The sequence below is a fragment of the Sporobolomyces koalae genome (genome assembly GCF_050403365.1).
Source record: "Sporobolomyces koalae JCM15063 DNA, S_koalae_JCM15063T_v1_ctg55, whole genome shotgun sequence".
Classification (NCBI taxonomy): domain Eukaryota; kingdom Fungi; phylum Basidiomycota; class Microbotryomycetes; order Sporidiobolales; family Sporidiobolaceae; genus Sporobolomyces; species Sporobolomyces koalae.
This window is the reverse complement of record NW_027481716.1, coordinates 1-24,655: the sequence shown is the minus strand read 5'-3', so window position 1 is coordinate 24,655 and position 24,655 is coordinate 1. Positions and strand designations below refer to the sequence as shown.

Genomic DNA, 24,655 nt, shown 5'->3' with positions numbered 1-24,655 from the left:
ATTGGTTTCGAGAAGAAGATGGGGGTTTGGTTCGCGGGCAAAGCGGTAGTAAAAAAAGGTTTGACGAGGTGGAACAGGTAGAGTCAGAGAACAAGAGAGATAGAGCGAGAGAAACAGGAACGAGGAAAAGGGAAACAAGTCGAGTGGTAGAACAAGAGTTTGTGGGTCAAAGGAGAACCGGAAAAGAGGACGAAAGGTCGAAGAGGGATTGCTTTTCAAACACGAAAGTCAAAAAAAAAGCTAGCGTCTGTTTGAGGATGGGTGGAGAGGGAAATCTAGGAGAGGAGAGTCGATTGGCACATGATGTCGCAAACTTGGTACGGGTCAATGTTGGACGCGGGCCTCCTGTCCTCAAAGTATCCCTTGCCCTCGACGGCGACCGACTTGGGAATTCGGATCGACGAACCTCGGTCGGCGACTCCGGACGAGAACGAACCAATGTGTCCAGTCTCGTGACGACCGGTCAAACGCAAGTCGTTGTCGGAACCGTACACCTCGATGTGTTGCATGTGACGCTTCTCGAGCTTCTTGATCATCTCCTCGATCGCCTTCATGCCTCCCTCGGCACGAGTCTCGTTCGTCGAGTAGTTCGTGTGGCATCCAGCGCCGTTCCAGTCACCCGCGAGAGGTTTCGGGTGGAACGAGACCGTGACTCCCCACTCCTCGGCGACTCGGATCAACAAGAATCGAGCCATCCAGAGGTGGTCTCCCATGTCCTTGCCCTTGCACGGACCGACTTGGAACTCCCACTGCGACGGCATCACCTCGGCGTTGATACCCGAGATGTTGACTCCGGCGTACATGCACGCGCGGTAGTGAGCCTCGATCATGTCGCGGGCAAACACCTTGCCCGCACCGACACCGCAGTAGTAGGGTCCTTGAGGACCGGGGAATCCTCCAGCGGGCCATCCGTACGGGCGACCGTCGGAACCAAAGATGGTGTACTCTTGCTCGAGACCGAACTGACAGACGCGCGCGACAACAGGTTTGCGTCAGTGTCGAGAGAAAAAGATCGCGCCAAGGCTTTTGGTTGGACAATGCCCGAACTCACCCAGGGGTCCGACTTGGCAACGGCTTCCATCGTCTTCATGCACGAGTGACGGTGATTGAATTTGTTGGGAGTGCCATCGTTGTCGACTGCAAGAACATCGAATTGGCGTCAGTGTCTGAATCTCGATCGGCGTGCGATTCGAACCGAGACGGGGTGTGGGGAAAAGGTAAACGCACAGGTCTCGGCGAGGACGATGATGTTGTTGCCACGGCGGAAGGGATCAGGGAAGTACGCCGCAGGACGGAGGAAGACGTCCGAGTTGCGACCCTCGGCTTGACCGGTCGACGAGCCGTCAAAGTTCCACTCTTTCAAGTCGTCGAGCGACTGGACGGGCTTGGGAAGAGTCTGGAAGCGATAGAGACAGAGACATGATCAGAAACCAGCTCCGACTCGTGAGTGCAAAAGAGACCGCAAGCGGGGGGAGGCGGGTGTGTGGAGAGAACCCGCGGCAAGGTCGCGTGCAGGGGGGGCACACCCGCCAGCTGGACTGCGAAAGGGACGACTCACGGTGGTCTTGCAACGGAGTCCACCCTCGGCATCGATCCAAACCTAGAGCAGAGCAAGCGCGTTCGGAGAGGAGAGCGGGAGGGCAGGCGGGAAGGGAGGAAAAGGTCGGGAAAGCGAGGCACAACCGAGATAAGCGACTCGTTCCCGCAGACACTCGTGCGCGAGTCCCACAGTCGTCGGACCGATGTCAGGGAGGGCTAGCGTACATATTCCTGCAGGTACAGATGCGCCGGAACGAGAGGGGAGCGAGCGATAAGAGCAGGGCAAACACGGCGTTAGCACTCGGCTCGCGTGCGCAGTCAAGCGTCGGGGATCACGTACAGCCTGGATCTTGTCACCCTGCGGAAGGTCCATGTACTGTCGAAGCGAACACCGACCCAGGCAACGACCGGTCAGCGCGTCACGATCAGATCGCAACTGATTGAGTCAGGCGACGTTAGCCGCACCTTTTGGAGGAGATCCGGGTGAGCGGAGAACGGGTTCCTAGCGTGAGCCATGGCTGGTGCAGGAGTCGACGGGGGTGGGTAGCGGGCGGGAGGAGGAGGAGGAGATGGAGAGGATGGGGAAGGAGGAGACGAGAGCGACAAATTCGACGTCGGCTCCCCTGCCCCGGTCTCGGGCCAGCCAATCAACTCGACGTATGCGAGAGCTTTTCTCCCTCGCTCTCTCTCTCTCGTGGTCGGCGTATATCACTCTCGAGGTTGGCCTAGTTTAGAACTGCGCTCGTGATCCATTCTCCGTTGGAGCTCAGCTACCTCCTCGCCGCGAGCTGCCAAGTTTCGCGGCTATCTCGCGCATGCTGTGCATGCACCGACGTCTTTTCTCCAGTCTCGACTCTTTCGTTACTGTCCCCGCGCACAGCCCGTATCTTGACTCTACGCTCGATAGTTTTTTTCTTTCTTTCTTTTTCACTGTCGACAATTGCCAGCGCATACAGGTATCAAGGTTCGTTGAACGATCCGAGCTCTGGTGCAATTCAAGTTTGAGCGGTTTCCTCCTGTCGCTCGGTTCTCTCAACTTGCGCCCTCGACTAGGTCCCCACTCATTGAAACGTGCACGTGGCCTCTGTCGATCTGATCTCGACCAAAGAGTAAACACCTCAACGGGGGGGGGAGAACCCGTGCCATAGGAGGTTTAAATCTAGAGGAAACACCTCTCGAGTCAATTTCTCTGTTGAGAAGGTCATTGTGCTGCTACAATTTTTCCTTGCGAAGAAAACTCTACGCGAATGATTCGGTTGCTCCTGACGCACGCCGACAAGGCAATTGACAATCCAGACGTTGGTCCCGTGGACAGTTTGAAGCCGAGTTTTGAACGGTTTCGCTCAGCGGCGGTGCAAAAGCTGACTGGGTGACGTCGTCCACGCAAGTTGCCCTTGTTCCTCGCAGGCGTTTCTTTTATCCTTGCGCCGAGCAATACACCTTCGCGTTGGATATCCTGGCCCCGGAAAGACGCAACATGAGAATACGCAAGTCTATCGTTTCATGAAGGAGTAAGAAGCAAAGTACGCCGATGCAGCGGCAGTAAACATGCGTAGACAGAGAAAGTCACAAGAGAGACCGTTCGAAATGTACAACATGCACAAAGGTTGAGAAAGAGTCAAAGAGAATCCAACGCAAAAGGAAAATCAGGTCGCCAGAACAGGCCCTTCTTGAGTTAGCGAGCGCTCTTAGCGCGCCTTCTCGAGCGACTGTTGGGCGACAAGCTCAAAGTAGATTCTGTGAGATGGCCCAAGGCGAATGTTAGCGAGAGCGAAGAGTCAAGGCGAAATGGTCCGTCTAAGGGCTCACCCTTTCTTCCTGAGCAGCTCTTCGTGGTTACCCCTCTCTGCAACCTTGCCATCCGCAAGGACAAAGATGACGTCTGCGTTCTGAATCGACGAGAGTCGATGCGCGATTGCGATCGTCGTTCGGTTCTTCGCGGCTTGGTCGAGAGCGGTTTGCACGACTTTTTCCGATTCGGAATCGAGCGCTGAAGTCGCTTCGTCGAGCAGCAGGATCTTGGGGTCTCGCACGAGGGCACGTGCGATGGCGATACGCTCTGCAGATCGCCCACGGGGAACAAGATCAGTTTTGGTGCGCGCAGAGTGCGAGGACGAGAGTCGCCAACAACTCACGTTTCTGACCTCCCGACAACTGAGCTCCTTTGCCACCAACCTGAGTGTCGTAGCCGTCGGGCAGCGACATGACAAAGTCGTGAATATTGGCTTGCTTGCAGGCTCGAACGACCTCCTCTTCGGTAACTTGCTCGGCAGGGACGTGGGCACCGAGTGTGATATTGAAGCGCACTGTGCCGGCGTACAAGGTCGGTTCTTGCGAGACGAGCGAGATTGCCCGACGGTACGACTGGACGTTGAGCGTCGAAACGTCTTGTCCGTCGACAATGACGCGGCCGGTGAGAGGATCGCTGTCGTAGCAAATATAACCTGTCAGTGGCAGCTTCGGTTCATGCTGGCGGATAGGCCGACTCACTAGAAACGCTCGATGAGCTGAATGGTCGTAGATTTGCCAGATCCACTCGGTCCGACGATCGCAGCGAATTGACCGGGCTTGACCTCAATGTCGAGACCACGGAGGACCCGAACATGGGGGCGAGTCGGGTACCTGAAGTGGATGTTCTCAAACTTGATGTGTCCTTGCGATTGGGCGAGATCGAATTGCTCGCCCGAAGGATCTTCGGCGTCAATTTCGGGTCGGCTGTCGACGAGCGTGACAAAGGTAGAAGCGGCTCCACGAGCTTTCGACATGTCGGGCACAAACGAGAAGACATTGCCTGCTTGGATCGAACCGAAAACGACGCTGTTCACGATAGGTATCGCATCAGCCGCAATACTACACAGACAGGAGCGCCGCATTGCTCACGAGATCATGGCGACAAAGAAGTCACGCTGCGAGACTTTGCCGTCGGCAAGCTGACGAGCTCCATACCTGCAAAGCCGCGCGAGGACACGTGTCAGGAGCGTGAAGCAGCGCCGAAGCGATAGAGAGAAACGCACCAGAAGATCAGGCCGATGACCCAGAATGACAGCGATTGCGAGAGCGCATAGAGTGCAGACGACCAGATCGCGACACGGTTCGAAGTACGCATGGGCGCCTCGAGATAGTCCGAGTACATCCTCGAGCAATCTTCCTCGCGAGTGAGGGAGGCGACCGTACGGATAGCACTCGCGGCTTCGCAGGCCATTTGTGCCGACTGAGCGTGCGATTTCTTGTTCTGTTCATCCTTGACAACCACCACTTTCAAGCGGATGATACCAGCCTATAGTCAAGAGATAACCGTCAGCTTGGGGCGGTGGTGAGCAACGTGAGTGAAAGCAAGATGCTGACAGATAGCGTCAGAGGAAAGCAGGCGATTCCAACCGCCGCGACCTTTGGGCTGTAGACGAGACCTGCGGATCAAATACAGAACGTTAAAACAATCATTGGCAGAGGAGAGATTTCGGACCTACCGATGATCGATCCAGCTATGAGAGTGACTGTTGACACGGAAGAAAAGTGAGCATTGCCGAACTGCCTCATAGTCTGGCTCGGGGAGAGACGTACAGAAGCTTTGCACGATAGTTCCCTGCGTGACTCCCATGAGACCGTTGACTTTCTGCGCGAGATCTGCGACCAAAGCGGTGAGGTGACCAGTCGAGTTCTCGTCACGGTCAAAGTAGGCAATCTGTCGACAAGACAGCAGATGAGCACTCGGAGAAGCTGGTGCAAAGGAAGAGAGAGACATACGTCTTGTCGAAGAATGGCAGAGAAAGTGTTGAGCCTGAGCCTGGCGGCGAGGCGCTCGGCCGTTGCTCCGAAAAGGTAGTTCTGCGTAATGATTCCGATTGTGGCAACAATGGCAATCTGATTGGAACCGCTGTCAGTAGCTGTCGTGGGGTACCCCCTTGCATAGAGAAAGTGCCTCACGATGAAAGCATAAAGGGCGTAGCGATCGCCTCCAGAACGGAGATCAGCGCGGTTGGCGGCTGTATCAGTTGGCGTAGCGAAGACGCTCAGTGCGCCACCGAACACTGTAGTAAGCGAGACGTGTCAGCATCAGGTCTATTCACGTTGGCGAGATGATGTTATCTTCGAATCAAGGACTTGCCGATTCCAAACACCTGTTAACAAACGGGAACCGTCAGTCGCGATATCTTGGGAAAAGGTAGGGACAGTCCGGAAGACGTGACGCACAGGATAAACACAGCCGGAGAGGATAGCAGCAGCGAAAGCGAGGATATACGGCAAAATGGTGGGTCGGCCATTGAGCTTGAAGAGTCGGATGATCAAGTAAACGAAACCGTGGGGCTTGGGGGCGTTCGCTTCGAGGTCGCGCTCGCGCTGTTCGACGACTTCAGAAGCTTGAGAACGACCGGTACCACTGCGCTTGAGGTTTTCGAACTGAGGTTTCTCGTTGGCTGCCATCTCTTCGATTTGAGCGCGCGAGAGATCGCCAGGAGCAGGGGCCTTCTCCTTCTCCTCGTTGCTCGAAATCGAAGCCGAGTCAAGCGCGGCTTCCTCTTTTTGCTCACGCACCTTCTGTGCGTTGACAAGTTTCGAGTAGGGCCCGTCCGGGTTCTGCAAGAGAAGTGTGTGCGCAGTGCCTTCAGAGTTGGTCATGGCCGATTCAAGAATGCGTCCGGCGGTCAATACGATGATCTGATGCATCAAGCATTATCAGTTAGGGTGAACGGTAACGCAGCGATAACCAGAAAGAGCTAACTTGATCAGCATCCTTGATGGTCGAGAGTCGGTGCGCAATGCAGATGGTCGTCCTGCCAGCCGAAGCGCGGTCGAGTGCGTCTTGAACGATAGTCTCGGAAGCGGTATCGAGGGCGGAAGTGGCTTCATCAAGCAAGAGGATGGCAGGGTCGGAAATAATGGCACGAGCGATAGCAATACGCTGTTTCTGTCCTCCGGACAAGAGCATTCCGCGCTCTCCGATTTGCGTGTCGTAGCCTTGAGGAAGCGCTTCGATAAACCCATGGGCATTCGCTTGAGTAGCAGCTTCAATGACCCGACGACGGCGGTCCTCCGGTGATTCGTGCTCAAACTTGGATCCGATCAGGCCGTGCTCGATGTTGCCAGCGACTGTCGTAGCGAACAGAGTCGGTTCTTGCGATACGAGTCCGATCTGGTGACGGAGCCAGCCGACATTAAGGTCTTTGATCTCGATACCGTCGAGCTTGATGCTGCCGGCGACCGGGTCGTAGAATCGTTCGATGAGACCAATGATGGTACTCTTGCCAGATCCACTGCCGCCGACCAAGGCCGTCATCTTGCCGCGGGGGAATACTCCGTTGAACCCGTACAGGACTTGGACTGCCGGGCGGGCAGGGTAGATGAAGTCAAGGTTCGAAAGCTCGATCGTGCCTTCAACCTTCTCGGGCTTGATCCCCTCGTTCGACGCCGAGTCGATCACCGGGACGCGGTCGATGGTGGCAAAGATCTCGGTCGCCGCGCCTGCTCCACTTGCGAACGATTGCAAGTTGGGCGCGAGCATTGCGAGGGAGAACGCTCCAATCAGGATCGAGAAAAAGACGTTGACGATGGATCCAGCATTAGCGTGACCCTCTGTCAAAAACGATGCAGCGGCTTCAGCTAAAGCTACACTTTCGGAGAAGCGTGAAGAAGTGCTCACGCAAGATAAGGGTTGTTCCATAGTAGAACGCGAGCGCATAACTGGCATAGATGATGAAGAAAAAGACACCGAGTCCGTAGCCCTGGTATTTGGCTGAAACTTGTCCGACCTGGTTCGTTTCCTCGTTCGGTCCGTTGTAGAGCGATGCGAGCTTGCGCTGGGTGCCAAACGCGTGCGAGATGCGCACACTCGAGATGACCTCCTCCGCAAGTGTTGCACCTCGACCAGTCGCGGCGAGCTGCTTCGTCTTGGCGTCCGTGACAAACTTGTTCATGAAACCTCCAGCAATTGCGATACACGGGATGATCGTCGAAATGACAAGCGCGAGTCGCCAATTGCGGACAATGGCGATGATGAAACCAGCAAAGAATGATCCAAGGAAGAATGCAGACATGGGCACCTGGCGGGAGGGTCAACATGTTCGTCAGAAGGAGGAGAGCTACGCTGGCGATGCGAGACAGCACTGACTTTGTCACTGATAGCCTCTTGAATCAGATGCGAGTCGGTTTCGATCCTAGTTGTGAGTTCTCCTGCACCGATCTTGTCGAACCAACCCACCTATGGTACCCAGGCTGCGTCAGTTCCATCGTTTGATTCGTCTATGAGCAGGAATATACTGACGTTCTGTCGCAGGACCGCTCGGAGGTACTTTTCACGAATACGACGAGTGGCGACTTCTCCCGTGTAAACCCAGAAACCTGCGAAAAAGCGTGGCGTGAGATCGAGTCATATCCGGATGTCGGATAGAATCACGACGAACCCATGTAGATGTAAGTGGCCACAAAGGATCCGATACCGATGTAGACGAGGATCAGAACGCCGTCCCGTACGTTCGCAAACAGGTCGTCTCGCGCGGCGCGCAGGATGTCGGCAGGCACGTTGTTGCCATAGATGATCGGAAGGGAAGCGAAAGTCGTGAACGAGTTGGTCAAGTTTCCAAACGCAATCGTCTGTCTCGAGGTCCGGCTCGATCAGCGCAAGGTTCGGCAACGAGGCACAGGCAGCAGCGACATACCATGGCGGGTTGCGCAATTCCAGCTGCAACGGCGAACAGTACTCCGATGGCATTGAGGAAGAGCTCAAACTTGGTCGTGAAGCGGTACAGGCCGAGATACGAGCCCGCAGGAGGCTTCTTGTACATGCTGCGAGAAAGTTGCCGAGATGCATGATCAGTTGGCGAACCCGCACACTCTCTGAGGGTGAGCTGGCAATGGTAGACTGACATTTGTTCTGCAATGGCGCGACGGTGGTCTTCGCGCAGGTTGGCGAGCTCTGGGTTCTCCATCGCGATCTCAAACGGAGTGCGCTTGTCCTTGGGCTCCTTCTTGCTCCTCTTCCCCTTGGGTTTGTTGTGGTCGACATCGCTGTCGGCATCGTCTTGCTCGTGTTTGAAGCCCTTCTCGTTTGAAGACGCGTGCGACCTCCGCGAGCCTAGCGTCCCGCTTCCGGCGGGGGAAGCGGGGGCTGCATGCGCTTGCCCCTCGCCGTCGGAAGGGGTGGGAGCGACAGAGACGCCTTCAGCCTCGTTCGTAGTTAGGGCGTGACCTTGATGCGATTCCGGTACTTGCGCGTGTGCTTGTCGATCCGCATCGGCACTCGACGAAACGGGCGCTGCAGCTTGCGGCATAGCGATCTGCGAGACAATCTCGGCAGCAGTTGAGGCAGCGCCAGTCGCATTGTGTTGCGAGTCGGCCATGGTCGCGAGATAGAAGACGCTGAAGCAGGGACCAGACTGCTGTGAGAACAAAAAGAAGGGAAGCAGCGAGGTCAGCTAGCGAAGATCTCTCGGACCATCAAGTTCTGGCTTCCGATCTCGGATCCGGCGGGCCGTGAATCGACTCGACTTCACTTTCTCTCTCTCTCGTGAACTGCGCATTCCTTCTATCTTTCCAGCGGTTGTATCACAGCGCCACAACCTCAGTATGACCAGCGATAGACTCTCGCTTGGTATCGCTACTCGCACTGTCCCCGATCCGGCAACGTGCCGAGCGCTTTCGTAGTCGCCTCTCGGGCCGGCGGCAACGTCCGAAAGTCCCGCAGGACACTTCTGCAAGGACGGCTGTTAGGGGACACATTTTGTGCTCTTGGCGCCGCGTGTGTCCCGTAGAATTAGCGCAGTACGCGTCAGCGCGCGATGACCTTGTGCGGCAGGCGAAGCTCCGCGTGGGATGTTGCCACTTTCAGACGCGCACGGTTCTCTCTGTTGTCTTGCCGCTTCTCGGCTCCGCTCAGGCGTGAGTGGGTCTTCCGCAACAATGTATGAAGCATATCGTTGAAAAGTGAATACCACGTTGGCTGAGGCGGCTGAACGACATAGATTTGGAACTACACCACCTGCCGGTCGAGCAAAGGATATTCGTCGCTCTTCCCTGCTGCTGCAGGTTTCGACATTGGAACTTCTGCGACCGATTGTTTCCGATGACGGTAGTGCACGCAAAGAAAGACCCCGAGCGCGATCACCAAGAAGACAATTGTTCCGATAAAGATCAGAAACTCGGAGAGTCGAATCGAGGTGAACCAGGCATCTTCCCTTCAGGAGGATCACGAGGCTTGTCAGAACATGTCCGTGTCCCTCAGACGGTGGATAGCGAACGTACGCAAACTTCCCGTTGCCTTCCTCGACAACTTTCACCGTGAGTAGCGCTATCCTCCCATCGATCGCTACAATGTGATTGATCTGATCGGGCTTGATATCTCCAAAGTATGCGGGACCTTTCAAAGCTGAGACTGTGCTCATGTAAAGCGTTTTCGAGATGGGCGAGCGAGTTCCTGCCGGGTTGGTAGCAAGCTCGACTAGGTCATCCCGACCGAGGTCGTAGCTGAATCAAGTTCCAAGGTGAGTGACCAGTCTCCAGCTTCAATTGGGAAAAGTGCTCACCCGTTGGCGATAATGTCGTGATGCTGCGCAAGGTTGTGTTCTTTCGAAACTGCCAAAAACCACGCGCTCGAATTTGCCTAGACGAGTGCTCAATATCGTCAGTCTCTTCTAAAGTCGCATCAATAGCGAAGTTCGTATTCGAGTAGGCCATACAAGCGGTCCGTTCTGCTGAAACACCCGAAAATGGTTGCCACCTTGCAGCGACTCTGAGCATGTTCCAAACACCGGATCATCGTAGTTGTACCTCATGATTGTTGTCTGATTCACTGTCGGTATATTGACGTGATGAGTATCTGTCTTGACCGCTTTGGGAGGCACAAGCTCGAATTCCCTCACCGAGCTCGTTCCCGTCACCCAAATTCGCCGCTTGTAACGAATCTCCATCGACCCACTGAAAACACTGCTTGCTGAAGCGTAGAGAGGCACAGTAGTCCAGAAAGCCATCTAGACTGTGGATGCGTGCATCGGACAGACTCGACACGACCACGTTGAGCGGTTCTCCTCCAGCCCACCAATTGTTCCATTCCTGTGGAAGAGGTAAAGGGGAAAGCAGGAGTGCAGACATGCGCTCTCAGCTACTGATTCCAGCCTTACGCTGACGGAGAACGGCTCCCTTGAGAACCACGGGAAACGTTGCCACTGGGACATGCGAAGGGGAGCGGGAAGCCTGGGGAACCCGGGGAAAGCTTACAGTCAGCCACTTCCCCCCGCCACTAATCGGATTCGAAAACCCGTTCTCAAAAAATCGTGAAGCTGCTTGGCCGGACGTAAAGGGCAGGTAGAGCATTGAAAAGGCGAGGAGAGAAGTAGCCCAGATATGGCGGCTCCGTGCTGCTGATCTGCTATTCCGCTGGAATGGCATGTAGGTACGAGATTCTACTGAGATGGAAGCACTGGAGAAGCGCGAGAATCGAGATGGGTTGCAAAACGAGAGGGTCCGTCCGCGCCGTTTGCCTGTGTTTCGCCGCGGAACTGCTTCGGACCTCACGCTTCTAAAGCGCACCTCCAACTCGATGGACCGGGCTTGTCGGGGCTTGAAGTACTTAGTAACGAATCATGTGCAACATGCAAGAAAATGTTCCTGGGATCAGACTGGCGAAAGACAAGCATTTTCGGCACGTGCTGGTGAACGCGCCTCCGCGACATCGACTTGTTTACTGAAACTCATCTTCCGCTCTACCTCATCGTCGTCGCAGTACGTAAGCCCTAGCGAGATCTACCATAGTCACTGACCCCTTTGCGCGCTCTAGTGTTCCAGCCAGAGACGCCCTCGCGGGTGTTGCGGAGGATCGAGGATTTGAATCAACAATCGCTTCCCGACCTCCCGGGACTTCCTGCCGACCAGACGTCCTTCTCTGAGGACGGAGACTCGACTGTTGCACACTCTCCACCAGCGCGCAAACCCGGAAGTCCGTTGCTACCGCCTCCTCTTTCTCCCTACACTTCGACTCCTGCGCCATCCTCCGCAACTGCCTACCATCGTTCGAACGCGACTATCGTCCCGTCGACGATCTCGACACGCTATGGAGGTAGCGGCAACGACACGACTGCAACCGCACGACCACCGCCGCAATTGGACAGCCTGCGTCGTCCAAGTTCACCGCGCTACAACGCTCAAGTCGAGACGACGCTCGAAGACACGATGAGCGAGATCGGCAAGGACGCGTCGAGCGTCGGAGCGGAAGACATGCTTGTAGTGAGCGAGGACGAATCCGAGCACAGTCATCTGCCAGCACACCCTCTCGTCGATAGCATGGAGTTGTCGGAACTACCGGATCCAAACCAGGGAGAGCGCGACACCTCCCTCGACGACGAGACGACCAGAGACGAAGGTGAAAGCTCGAATCATCATCCTCTCGAGTCTTTCGACAGCCAGGATCAAAAGCATGCAAATGTCGAACAGGAACAAGTGGGTCCCGGTCTCTGAAGCCAAGTCTGCTAGACGTACTGACTGAACCTTCGGCAGGAACCGGACATGAAGCAGATGCTGCCGGCTGCTCTGTCGCCTCTGCGCGAACGAGATCTCAATTCGACCATCGCTTCGCCCGAACTTGGGCGCAACTACTCGCCCAAACATTCGCTCTCTTATTCGTTGCAAGATGATTCACACTCATCGGATCAAACTCTGTCTCGAAGTGTGGACAAAACTCCGACTGCAGCCCTCACTCCTCATCGTCACGCGACACCTGCTCTCGACTCTCCGCTGCAAAACATGACTCCAGCTACGCCTCTCGTCAGCCAGACAGACGCCGCTCGACGGGCGAATCATCTCTTGACGAGTCTGCGCTCAACAGCAAAACCCCGTTTCGTTCGCGGAACCCCTCATCCGTTACAATCGGCTCGCAGAGTGTCCGACTCTTCGCTCGCCAGGATCGATGAAGATCAGCGCTCCGTCTCTTCATTCACATCCGAACACTCTTCGAACGATTTGACCACGTTTCACCAGAAAGCAAACACGTCGTTGCCATCTGGAGGATCTGCCGATATCGGTGGTGGAGCGACCGCCACCGGCAGCCGGTTCAACGGAGCGAAACTCAATGCGTACCTTCACCAACTCAATACGCATTTGACTGATGAGAACCAGCAACTCGTCAAGACGCTCAAGAAGACGACTGAAGACAATGAGCGGCTCCAATTTACGATCCGGGAGATGAGCGTCGCAGGCGGTATCAGCGTCGATCTTTCGAACGCGAGATGGCGAACTCGAGAAAACTCTCAAGGCGAACAGAATGGCGATGATTCGAGGATCGAGCTTCTCGGCAAGGAACTCGAGGGCCTGGTCGAGGGGCAACGCAAGATCCGAGGCTTGCAAGATCAATTCGGCGAAGGGCAGCTTCGAGAGGGTATGAAGGACGGCGTCTCGAAAATCCAAGACCTCGAGGAACAACTCGAACGGATGCAAGGACATCTCGAAGACAAAGACGACGAGATTCGCAAATTGAGGGACCAAATCGTTTCGAACAAGGCGTCCTCGCTCGCAGACTCATCAACCGGAACCCTAGTTTCGGAACTCCAACAGGAAGTCTTTGAACTGAAAGACGCCCTCGACACGACTTCGTCCGACCGAGATGCAGCCCAGGCCGATCTGATCAAATTGCAAGCCGACTTCACGGCGGCCGGACAAGCGAGCGAGAAGGACTTTGGTGACATGCAAGCACGGATCGACAGCCTACTCGAGGAGCTCAACGAGAAGGACAACGAAGTAGAAGAAGTCAAGCAGCTTCTGGTCGAACAGGAAACCGAGTTTGCGGACAAGATGCAACAGCTCGAAGCCGAGCTGAGCAAGGTGATGGAAGAGCAGGAGCACAAAGTTGAAGCGGCCAGGGCGGAGCTCGAACTCAAGAGACGGCAAGATGATATCGCGAGGAGCAGCGAGAAGGAGGCGCTCGAACAAATCAAGGCGGAACGAGACACATTACAACAAAGGTTCGACGAGAAGGGCAGTCAGACATCTGGAGCTGCACTGCAGGAGGAAATCGCTTCGCTCCGAGAAGATCTCCTCGCACGGGACGAAGAGCTCGCACGCATGCAGGAAGAACTCGAAGCTGCCGAGGACCGAGGCGATCCCGACCATGATCTCGAATTGCTCAAAGAGCAGATGCGCTTGAAAGACGACGAGATCCAGCAACTCGAAGGAGCACTCGACGAGTCTGCGAATCAACTACTTCAAAACGAAGATGACCTTGCCGCTCTTCGCCAGCAGCTTTCGAGCGAGAAGCAGATCAAGTCGTCCCTGTCTGCCCAGATTTCCCAACTGAGTGTCGTGAAGGCGAAGTCACCCCTTGGCAACGAAGCGTACAACGGAAACCAAGACGACGTGATCGCCACACTCGAGGAGGAACTGGAAGAAGCCCGTCAGGAAATCGTGCAGCTTCACGAGAGGCTCGCGGCAACGAACGCTGCGGACCGTTCAGCCGAAGTGCGAGACCTCGAAATGTCGGTTCTAGAAACGACGAAAGCGGACCTCGAGGATCGCGTCAAGTCTCTGCGCCAGCAAATCTCTCTCCAGTTTTCGCCAAACAAGCAAACTCCCGACAAGTCCTGGTTACTGAGGCCTTTGCCCGCGGTTCGAACTCCCAAGACTCCTGGTCAATTCCTCAGTAATGTGAGTCTCACCGGAACATCTGATCCTTCGCTATACTATCGCTGACTCTCTAGCCTGGGTAGCTGCCGAACTGGAGTCCTGGCAGTGCCGCCAACGAAACGATTTCGCCTCTCCTCGCGCAGATCCACGAGCTTGAGCAACTGGTTGAACATTTACAAGCTCAGCTCGTCGCGGCCAACGCACAAATTGACAACAAGCTCGACAGGCTCGAAGCGGCCGGATTCGATACGATCTCGATCGCGAAGCAATTGTCGGCAGCGCAAACGAGGACCGCCGAACTCGAAGCGAAGCTCGAGAGGTTGTTGGGCGAAGATGGATCGATCGAGAAGGCCCGAACGAGGTTGACGAGGATCCGATGTCCCGATTGCTCTACGACGTTCGATGCGAACAAGGTCGTTCAACTTCGGGTCGATCAATCCGGCATCTCATTCGACGGGTAAGTTTCTTCCGCGGTTCTGAAAGGTCGTACCGCATCAACTGATCCTTTCCTCCTCATCAGCTACACTGCGCAAGGCAAAGCCATCGAGTCTGTTCGTTCGGAACTCGCGACCGCTTACGCCAAGAACGCCGAATTGAAGACTCAACTGGCAGTCTCGCAAGCCCAGGTTTCCCGTGTCAAGGAGCTCGCGGACGAGAAGGCAACTTTGCTCGCTCATCAAGATGCTCTATCAAAGGTGCGTGCCTCTCTCTCTCTCTCTTTCTCTCTCTCTCTCGCACTGCTCTGTCTCGCTCTGCGGCTAATCTCCTCGATGAGAGGGAGAATAGGATCTGCAACAAGCTCGAGACAATGTCGTCGTACTCGAGACGGAACTCCGGACTGAACGATCTCGACTTCGAACGCTCACGAGCGAACATGCTGCGATTGAGAAAGCGAAAGCGTCTCTCGAAACTCGAATCGCCAAACTAGAGACTGTGCGAACCAACCGCTTCGTTCCTGCTTCTCGACTATACGAGAGCACCGACACTGACGCTCAGGTGCCGCTCAATTTTGACAGGGTGCAAAGTCGTGCTCGTGTGACGCAGCGGAAATCGAGACCCTGCGAACGGCATTGCGAGCGAAAGAAGCTGAACATCGCAAACTGCAAGACGAACGAGGAGACATCCTGAGAGGAGTTGCCAATTTGCAATCCGACATGAATCGAGTCCGACAAGAGGCGATCAGTCTCGGACTCGATCTTGCAGGAGTGAGGCGGGAACGAGACGAGTTTGCGCAACGACAGAATGGGGACAGAGTGGCTTCGCAAGGGTAAAGTCTTTCGTCTCCCATCTCTCACGTTCGATACGGACGCAGTCACTCATACGAGCGTGGTCCCGTTTTCTTGAACGACAGGCTCGATCTGCAAGCGATCGAAGACCTGAGGGTGGCGCACAAGCAGGAATCGAAAGGACTGTTGGTTCTCGTGCGATCACTCAAGTTGCGAGTCAATCGAGAAGTCGGGTTCAGGCATCAAGCAGGTGTACAGAAACAATACTTGGCCGGAGTCGTTCAGGAGAAACAAGCGACGTACGTGCTTTGGCTCTCTCTCTCGCTGAGAAACCAACATGCGACTGAACCCCCCAAATCCTCGTAATTGTGCTTTTGACGTGAACAGAATCGATAGCATCATGGCGCAACTTGGACTCCCTGTACCAACGCGGCAGCGTGCAAAGCCGAGTCTCAAAAGTGCAGCGCTCGCAGTGTGTGCCCTGTCTCGCATGAGGTATGAACCTCGAATCGAACCTCCTTCCAAAGTCCCTCACTACAGACCGCTGACTGACGCTTTGATGAACAGACGTTCGAGCCAACAATGGAAAGAAGACAGCGCGCCCAAGAAACGGTTGAGGGAACAAGCTTACCCTCGAGTGCGCGGGAAACCCTTCCCTACCTCCTCTTTGTCCTGATGGAGCAATATCTCCCCCCACGGTCGACTGTACATGTACTCTCTCACTATGTTGTGACTCGAGATCCCCACCTTTTTTCGTATTTCACCCCTTTACGCGGTTCGACGTTCGACCGTTTTTTCATGTCTTTACCTCGAAATTTCTTGTTTTCCTGTGTTTAATTCTGCGGTCAAGGACGTTCGTATGATTCCTTTTTACGGGAGGTCTGAAGGGCAGAGAAAGGTCGAGTGGTCGACGCGGGGTTATGCAGGGCGTGCGCGCGTGCGGAAATAGTTGATCTCTCATCCCCACCTTACCGCAGCCGCACTCACATCGCTTTACACTCGCACTCGCTCGCCAACCCTTTCGTCGAACGACTTCAAGCTCCGCAAACACCAAGAGACGGGGAGAAAGCGAACAGCGCCTTTGTGGTGCTGAATCCAAAAGTCCAAACATGCCGATCAGTAACCTCGCGATCGACCCGACCGTGTTTGCCAACTTGAAACGACCTTGCAGTCTCGGCAGTAGGACGGCCTCACTAGCGTTCACGATTCGAGCCGTGTACCAACGTCAAAGTTCGCGGAACAATCCAGACACGATTGGAGTCGTCGAACACGAGTTTGGAGAAGGGGATTCATCGCGATGGCCGGAACAAGATCCAGACATGACCCTGTTGGAACCGAGTCACGAGATGCACAAGCACTGGAGGAGAGTAGCAGGGGAAGTGTTGGCGAAAGACTTGGGGCTGTACCGAGGTGAGAGGAGCCTCTCTCCCTGCTCTTTGCAACGGTATACAGGATGACTGACTCGGTACATGGATTTCAAGATTGGGCAACTCATTGGACCCTGGACGAGTTGCCGAAAGGGTACGCGCTGTTTGAACAAGTCACACCTCGCAAGGGAGAACCGACTCAGAGTGAAGGCGGCAAGAGAGTCAGGCATGACAGGTTCCTCTTTGGTACGCAAATCCATTCGAGTACATCAGCATGTTCAAACGCTCGTCGATTAACGCGAAATGTTTCGTTGTCATTTTGCACCAGGTCACGATGGACGCAAGATGCGATCGGCCGCTTCACTCGGAAAACACATGAGTTGGCTCCTGCGGGACAAAGCAGGAGCGTGTCCTTGCGACGGATGCAAAGTCTATGGAAATTCGGCAATCGAACTTTCTCCTGCTCCGGGAGGCAGCAAATCCACAAAACGCAACGCAGATGGGTTAGACGACCATGTCGAGGAAGAGAGTGTAGGATCGGGGACTGGACCTGGAAATGACGTTGCAACTGCAGCTCCAACGGGAACGGGAACGGGTAGAGGAGGGAGAGGCGCCAACAAGGCGGCCAAGACTGCATCGACTGCTCCCGTATCAGGCGTCAAAGCAGTCGTCGGTCAACGGGGCAAATCGAAACGCAAAGCAAAGCTCAAGGAATGGGAAGAAGACGATGACGACGATTTCGACATGGACGATGGAGGCGCGTACGACGATTTCGACGAGGACGACGGAGCATACTCTTCTGATTATGGACCACCCTCGACGAGTCGCAAAACCGCATCTGGCAGAGTCTCTCGTGCGCCCACAAGTCGAGGAGCTTCGGTTCAGCAGCAACCACCACCACAGTCAACACAATCTCCAGCTCAACAAGTGCCAGCGCAACAGCAAAAGAAGAAAATATCTCCTCTCGAGCCTCCAACGGTTGACAACATTTCGAAATTCATGACGCCTGCACCTCCGGAAATCGCCGCACAAGCATCGACTCTCGCGGCCGAAGAAGTTCAACAAGACTTGCGTCTGCCGACTCTGCCCCGTGTTGGCGAGCTGATTTGGTGTCGAGTCCCGCTCGCTCGACCTCCTGGAGCACAACGCAGGTACATTGGGGACGCGGATTTCAGTCGATGGCCTGGAATCGTACGAGAACGCAGGATCAAAGGCAAAAGTGACGAATTGGACGTCCGGTACGGGGTTGAACTGATGGCGCAGAACCCGAACGATGCGTTGGAGGCAGTTCGGTTGGAGAACATTATCCCGTGGTTGCAGTTCATTCCGGCCAACACCGAGACGATGGATGCGAAACAGTGGCAGTGGGAGAGTCGAACTTTGGACGGCAAGAAGAAAGGGTGGAGCAACATTCAACAGGAAGGATGGGGGTCAGTAGTCGGAGCGTACTGGAGAGCACACCGAATCGCGAAATGTTTCGCATCGATGCAGCTCAGATCGCAAGTTTTCTCTTACTCTCGCGCAAGTCATGAACACGATACCAACGAGTTGCTTTCTACCCAGAATTCCAATGATCGCGGTTGGACCTCATCTATCTGCTCCTCCACCCAAAGCTGGTCAAGCAACGGTTGCACCAGTCGAACGTCGTGAAGAACTCGTCCAGAATCCTCCTCGCACAGCGTACCTGAGTCACTCGCACGTGTTCCATGGACCCGAACTGCTGCACGTTGGAGATTTTGTCCGGTTGAACCCAGATGCAGTACTCGACCCCAAGATCCAACGAACCCAAACGGATCCCGATCGCAAGTTGTTGCCCCTGTCGCTGATCCTGCACGTGTCGGAAATCTATCGAGGAGGTGCAGGTTCACCCCTCGTGGCACGAGGTGCGATCTACGAGATGGTCGAACTTCCTTCGTCCGAAGACAACAGGCGGGTTGACCCTCGATTGTTCGAGGAGGAATTGTCCATCTCGATGCTCAAGACGTTGCCGAGACCGTTCCCCCAACACAAGTGGAGGTGCCTCACTTCGAAAGGGAGTGAAGGGGGAGGTGAAACGGACGTCTTGTGGAACGACGTTGCGGGGAGGTACTACGCGTTCTCGGGCAAAGTGTGCGACAAACCCGAGTTGGTCAATCACGCGTTGATGAGAGCTCGAGATGCGACGTACCAAACCGCGCAACAGAAGTACCAGTACGACCAGGCGGTCAAACTCGCACGGGCGAAAGCGGAAGAGACGGGCAAACCGGCGGTCCCCCCTCCGGGTGCACCTCCAGCGTGGGCGATCTCGACGGGAGGGAAAGGGTTGAATGGAGTCGAAGCGATGAGGTTGTTGTTGGCGGGTCTGACCGGTACGAGCGCTACGGCTAGAATCGATGCAAGTTCCTTTCCAATTCCCGCTGCTCGTTTATGCGTGACTGCTCACGGAAACGTCACTCTCTTCGTCGCTCTAGGCAAAGTTTGGAGTTTCGGGCGATCGTGCGAACCAATTGAGGATTGCAGAGGAAATGGCAGAGGTATGCCTTTTCTCTCACTTTTTTTTTTTCTTTGACCTTGTCGCGAGAGCTGACTCGATGACATAATCTGTACAGGCGCCTCCTACGGACGCGCAATACATTGGAAAACCGAAAGCGCCTACAGAAGCTGCCGTCACTGCCTCTACCAAAGCGGCCGCTCCTGCACAAGCTGGGGGTGGCAAAGGGCAGGCTCCAGCAGGATGAGTGATCAGGCATGACAAGGAAGGAAAGCAGTGGGCTGTGCAATACTATCAGTCATTAGTTTTGAGAGCGAGAATCGATTTCATGCAGTCCAGGGGAGGTTTGAGATATAGATGGGCGATAGGATAGTCGACCCCCGTGCGAGATCCACCCAAAGTACTCCCCTCCGCTACGGATTCTCGCTGTCGCGTCTCAACCACGACGACCGTTCAACGCCTCGGCCGACTCGCGCTCAGTCTCTCGCGCGCTTCTCGCCCTCCGACTCCCGTCTCGTGCTCGCGTGTGTTGGTTCCAAGATCGTTTCATTCCAACTCGGTTCATCTCAAACGGACCTACAACCCACTTCCGACGCTCTCGACTAGCACAATGGACGTCTCGAACCTCACCCAACGTCTCGCTTCACTCGGATTGCAGTCTCATGCTGCGACCGAGGGAGGAGAGGCAGTCCTGAGTTACTTCTTCAGTCCCAAGTCGGGATCGAAGCACCCGGATCACCCTGACCGTGACCTCAAACTCGTCGTCGTCTCGATCGAGGAGTCCAAGAACCTCGGTCCGGCGAAAGCCCTCGCGACGACCGTCGGCTTGAAAGACATGCGAGCTGTCAGCGCCGCCGACCTCGAAACCCTCATTGGCCGTACTCGTGACCAAGGTGAGCCCTTTACTGCTCGAGAGAGACAGAGTACACAGTATTGAAAGCTTGAACTCGCAGCTTCCCCGTTGTCGCTTCCGACTGAACTCGCCGCTTCGACTTTGGTCATCACGTCCAAATCGCTCTCTTCGCTCGCCTCGGTTCGAATCCCTTCCCCTTCGAACCCGAGTGATATCTTGTCCATCTCGGCCCAAGACTTCAACAAGGTCGTCACCCAGTTGAAGGAGGAAGGCGCTGCGACAAAGGAAGCCGAATTTATGGTCAAAGGTGCTGAACCGTACGAGTCTCTCTTTTTCTCGCTTGTCTTCTCACGTTCTTTCTCTTTTTGGTGTTGACCGAGGAAACTCTCTTGCTTTGGAGAACAGTCCTGCCGCCGCTCCCAAAGCCGCTGCTCAAAAATCTGCAGGTGCTTCCGACAGCAACAAGAAGGCTCAAACCGAACTCGAGGGTCAAGCCGGAGTTCAACTTGGACTCACGGTCAAGAAGGAACAAGCCGTGTTTGGAGAATGGTACCAACAGGTTCTGATCAAGGGAGAGATGCTCGATTACTACGACATTTCGGGATGCTACATCCTCAAACCCTGGTCGTATGGAATCTGGCAAGAGATCCAAAGTGAGCAGGTCCCCATAATCTTCCTCCTCCATTGCAAGAGCTGATCGGGGATTTTTTTGGTTCGCAGCTTGGTTCGATCGTCACATGTGTGTTTGACTATTCTCTTTCTCCATCTCGAAAGGTAACTGCCTGCTGAGCTGAAAACCTCTCTCCTTGCAGCAAAGCGCTCGGCGTCAACAACGCCTACTTCCCCATGTTCGTCTCGAACACTGTCCTCGAGCGAGAAAAGGACCACATTGAAGGTTTCGCGCCTGAAGTCGCATGGGTCACCCGAGCGTACGCTGATCTTTTCCTCCTCAATTATTCCCTCGAACAAGAGGCTCATGTCATAATTGTCTACTTGTTACAGTGGGCAATCCGATCTCGAAGTTCCGATTGCGATCCGTCCTACTTCCGAGACCGTCATGTACCCTTACTACGCCAAGGTCAATTTCCGCTCGCTCTAACCCTTCCCCACTCGAGAAAAAGTGCTAATGTTGCGGCGAGTCTATACACAGTGGATTCGCTCTCACCGTGATCTCCCGCTCAAGTTGAACCAGTGGAACTCGGTCGTTCGTTGGGAGTTCAAGAACCCTCGTCAGTCTCTTTTACACAGACCTCGACAACTGCTTCTTTGCAGTACTGATTCGTATTTGCGCTCTCGTTTTTTCTAGAACCGTTCTTGCGCACTCGCGAGTTCTTGTGGCAAGAAGGTCACACGGCGTTCTTGACCAAACCTGAAGCCGATGAGGAAGTGTTGCAAATCCTCGACTTGTACCGACGAGTGTACGAAGAATTGCTCGCGGTCCCCGTGATCCCGGGAGTCAAATCCGAAAAGGAGAAATTCGCAGGAGGACTCTACACGACGACGGTCGAAGGGTTCATCCCTACTACTGGAAGAGGGATTCAAGGAGGAACCTCGCACTGTTTGGGACAAAACTTTTCGAAAATGTTTGGCATCGATGTCGAAGACCCTCAAAACCCTGGAGGAGACAAGATCAAAGTGTGGCAAAACTCGTGGGGGTTGTCGACTAGGAGTATCGGAGTCATGGTCATGGTTCATGGAGATGACAAAGGTCTCGTCCTTCCTCCTCGAGTCGCTCAGTTGCAAGCCGTCATCATTCCCGTCGGAATCACGGCCAAGACGACGGACGAACAGAGGCGACACTTGGAAGACGAAGCGGATCGATTGGCGAAAGAACTCGTCAAGGCTGGAATTCGGGCAAAGGCCGATCTTCGGGAAGGTTATACTCCTGGATTCAAGTACAACGATTGGGAGCTCAAGGTGCGTTCCTTTGTTCCTCTCCGTTTCAGCATGTTTCTTCAACCTTGACATTTCGGAACGGATCGAAACGCAACTAGGGTGTCCCGATCCGACTCGAACTCGGACCGAAAGATCTCGAGAAACAATCCGTCATGTCAGTTCGTCGTGACAACGGTTCGAAAGCTTCCCTCCCGCTCTCGAACCTCACGACTTCGATCTCGGAATTGCTCGAGACGATTCACGACGACATGTTGAACCGCGCTCGGGTCCAATACGACAACTCGATCACGACCGTGGTCGATTGGAAAGAGTTCGTTCCAGCATTGAACCGCAACAACGTCCTTGCCGTTCCCTGGTGTGAAGTCGAAGAGTGTGAAGACGAGATCAAGAAACGTAGTGCGAAAGAATCGGTTGAAGGAGAGGAAGATGAACGGGCACCTTCGGCAGGTGCCAAGAGTTTGTGTATCCCGCACGACCAATCCAAGTACGGTTCGATTGAAGGCAAAAAGTGTCCCAACTGTCAACGTGATGCCAAGAGGTGGACTCTGTTCGGTCGCTCTTGTACGACGCCTTCCCCTTCCTTGCATTTCCCTCGGAGTACCTTGACTGACGATTTTGATTTTGCATTCGTGTTTCTGCAGACTAAACAAACAAAGAAAAAGCTGCAAAGATTTATCGCGAGGATCACCCCGAGAGAGGAAGGGGCTGGGTGTTTGGATAATTGGGAGGGAGAGATGCAATCACCTTTTTCTTTCTCGTTTTCATCGTTTTCTCTCTCTTTTCGCAATCTCATATTTTGGGGTTTCGACTCTGTTCCGCCCTGTCAAGGTGCACCGAAGAATGTAGCTCAAAGCTCCTTCGATTAATCACGCCTTCGTCAAGAACCAATGTGTCCGGAACCATTCTCTTCAGTGGGTAAAATAGTCATAGCGATATCGCGATGACAATACCGATATCCATAATCTCAGCTTCCCAATTCAAGTAATAGCAGGGAAGACTTGGACATCTCGCATGAATGGACTGAACAAGGTAATTATCATACTTGATGTTGCATTTAGGTAAAAGATAACAGAACAAGTGGGAAGAGAAACTGCTTTAGAACTACTTTAGGTATGTACTGGAGGGTCGTTCGTGATCACGATGCGAGGAAAAGTGAATGCTATGTAAAAATGGGAGAAAGTCAAGCGACCACTGCGGATTTAGGCAGTGGTGTTGGTGTGCGAGGCACCTCCGAGACCGAGGGTCGACTTGAGTTGCTCGGCGGGTCCGTCAACGGTGCGCTCGCAGTCCTCACCTCGGTTGAGGAGCGAGACGTCGTGCTTGACATTCGACTTGAGGTCACCTCCGCCAGAGACGAAGTCCTTGATGTTCATGGGCTCATGGGCAACCGATTGGTGAACAATGGGAGCCTCGTGGGTCTCTTGGTGGATGGGCACAACTGGCAAACCGAGTCCTCGTGTTAGTCACAGATTCACCTGAAAAATAGATCAGAGATGGATGCTTACCAGTGTGGGTACGGTGGTGCTCGTGGGTGTCGCGCTCGATGACGGGCTGGACGAGGTGGTGAACGTGGTGCGAGGTGTTGGTGTGGACCTTCTCGCCCTTGTCGATGATGGTCTTCTCCGAGGGACCCTCAGTTCGGGAGTCCTTGTGGGTGTTGAGCGAAGCGAGCATCGCCTTGTCCTCATCGGTAGCAACGTGACGCTCTAACAGGCGAGAAGTAGGCAGGAGTTAGACTCTGCGTCTCTGCGAGAGAAAGGTGACGAAAAAGCTCACCCTTGATGTGAGTCTCGGGGTGGATCTTCTCGTGGTGCTGCTCCTCGCCGTGCTGAGTGTCAAGCACGGGCTGAACGTGGTGCTGGACGTGGTGAACTAGAGACAAAGAAGCATGACGTCAGGACCGAGCTTGAGCGAGAAGCTGTGATATGTGCGCTAAGGCCGCTTACCGTGTCGGTCAACCTCGCGTTGACGCTCAACCTCCTCAACCTCGTGGCGCTGGTGGTGCTCGTGGGTGACGGGGGCAAGGTGCTGGTGGTCGTGTTGGGCAGCCTTGGCATCGGCCTCGTTCAAGAGACCATCCTGCTTGGGTTGCTGGTGGTGGTGCGAGGGAGGGTGAGCGTGCTCGCGGAGCTTGTCGCCGATAGACTCGTGCTGACGGGCACCGGTGGTCTCGGTCGCGGCCGGGGTGGTGTTCGACGCCGAGGTGGTGGTGGCAGCGGCAGGAGTGGTCGAAGTGGCGTCGACGTTCGAGTTGTGGGTCGCGTGCTTGTCCGACGAGTCGTGCGAGAAGACTTGCTTGATCTGATCGAGAATGAACGCGAGACCAGCAAGGCCAACAAGTCAGCGGACTCGATTGCATGATGTGGGGAACAGCGAGTAAGCGCGAGGAGCTCGACCACTCACCTTGTCCATTGTTAAGGTTGGGTTGGGTGGTAGTGGGTTGATTGTGTGAGGAAGTGCTTTGGTAGTGAAGAAGAGGGAAGAGAAGAGCTGGACAGAGCAAGTCTATGAAGCGATTCTTTGCTCGAGGATCGGTCGCGGAGTTCAATGACGGCATAGCGCGACGGACGCGCTTTTTCTCAAGGGACGGTTCACCGCCCGCGAAAAAAAGATCGCCGGGGGGGGGGGGGGGGGGGGGGGGGGGGGGGGGGGGGGGGGGGGGGGGGGGGGGGGGGGGGGGGGGGGGGGGGGGGGGGGGGGGGGG

The 24,655-nt window shown here is 54.9% G+C and overlaps 7 protein-coding genes across 7 annotated transcripts; 3 read left to right on the top strand and 4 right to left on the bottom strand.

The window, feature by feature from the left end:
* Positions 1–275: 275 nt before the first annotated feature.
* Positions 276–2,055, bottom strand: GLN1 (glutamate--ammonia ligase; the record flags this gene model as incomplete). Its single annotated transcript, XM_076681104.1, has 6 exons — positions 276–962; positions 1,052–1,137; positions 1,228–1,396; positions 1,559–1,600; positions 1,880–1,915; positions 2,005–2,055. 6 exons carry the CDS (start codon positions 2,053–2,055, stop codon positions 276–278), a joined length of 1,071 nt encoding a protein of 356 aa, XP_076531757.1.
* Positions 2,056–3,227: 1,172 nt separating this feature from the next.
* Positions 3,228–8,873, bottom strand: JCM15063_000754 (uncharacterized protein; the record flags this gene model as incomplete). The annotated part of the gene is made up of 19 exons (XM_076681103.1): positions 3,228–3,276; positions 3,349–3,598; positions 3,675–3,964; positions 4,030–4,356; positions 4,420–4,485; positions 4,554–4,816; positions 4,885–4,946; positions 5,007–5,033; positions 5,101–5,221; positions 5,284–5,400; positions 5,464–5,567; positions 5,670–6,195; positions 6,260–7,110; positions 7,178–7,577; positions 7,646–7,735; positions 7,799–7,875; positions 7,938–8,127; positions 8,193–8,319; positions 8,401–8,873. The coding sequence occupies 19 exons, from the start codon at positions 8,871–8,873 to the stop codon at positions 3,228–3,230; spliced, it is 4,410 nt and encodes a 1,469-aa protein (XP_076531756.1).
* A 629-nt stretch (positions 8,874–9,502) lies between these two features.
* On the bottom strand, positions 9,503–10,842 carry JCM15063_000753 (uncharacterized protein; the record flags this gene model as incomplete). The annotated part of the gene is made up of 7 exons (XM_076681102.1): positions 9,503–9,707; positions 9,775–9,996; positions 10,056–10,132; positions 10,209–10,321; positions 10,392–10,581; positions 10,650–10,694; positions 10,747–10,842. 7 exons carry the CDS (start codon positions 10,840–10,842, stop codon positions 9,503–9,505), a joined length of 948 nt encoding a protein of 315 aa, XP_076531755.1.
* A 68-nt stretch (positions 10,843–10,910) lies between these two features.
* JCM15063_000752 (uncharacterized protein) lies at positions 10,911–16,041 on the top strand (the record flags this gene model as incomplete). Its single annotated transcript, XM_076681101.1, has 10 exons — positions 10,911–10,917; positions 11,306–11,964; positions 12,022–14,160; positions 14,223–14,596; positions 14,660–14,834; positions 14,926–15,072; positions 15,156–15,406; positions 15,491–15,664; positions 15,753–15,860; positions 15,933–16,041. 10 exons carry the CDS (start codon positions 10,911–10,913, stop codon positions 16,039–16,041), a joined length of 4,143 nt encoding a protein of 1,380 aa, XP_076531754.1.
* Positions 16,042–16,474: 433 nt separating this feature from the next.
* Positions 16,475–19,449, top strand: JCM15063_000751 (uncharacterized protein; the record flags this gene model as incomplete). The annotated part of the gene is made up of 6 exons (XM_076681100.1): positions 16,475–16,775; positions 16,847–16,978; positions 17,061–18,231; positions 18,296–19,106; positions 19,183–19,245; positions 19,321–19,449. The coding sequence occupies 6 exons, from the start codon at positions 16,475–16,477 to the stop codon at positions 19,447–19,449; spliced, it is 2,607 nt and encodes an 868-aa protein (XP_076531753.1).
* A 363-nt stretch (positions 19,450–19,812) lies between these two features.
* Positions 19,813–22,597, top strand: JCM15063_000750 (proline--tRNA ligase; the record flags this gene model as incomplete). The annotated part of the gene is made up of 10 exons (XM_076681099.1): positions 19,813–20,095; positions 20,156–20,372; positions 20,461–20,708; positions 20,776–20,794; positions 20,868–20,984; positions 21,058–21,133; positions 21,206–21,284; positions 21,362–21,972; positions 22,050–22,512; positions 22,593–22,597. 10 exons carry the CDS (start codon positions 19,813–19,815, stop codon positions 22,595–22,597), a joined length of 2,118 nt encoding a protein of 705 aa, XP_076531752.1.
* A 553-nt stretch (positions 22,598–23,150) lies between these two features.
* On the bottom strand, positions 23,151–24,363 carry JCM15063_000749 (uncharacterized protein; the record flags this gene model as incomplete). The annotated part of the gene is made up of 5 exons (XM_076681098.1): positions 23,151–23,389; positions 23,457–23,657; positions 23,728–23,823; positions 23,898–24,252; positions 24,355–24,363. The coding sequence occupies 5 exons, from the start codon at positions 24,361–24,363 to the stop codon at positions 23,151–23,153; spliced, it is 900 nt and encodes a 299-aa protein (XP_076531751.1).
* Between the last annotated feature and the right edge of the window lie 292 nt (positions 24,364–24,655).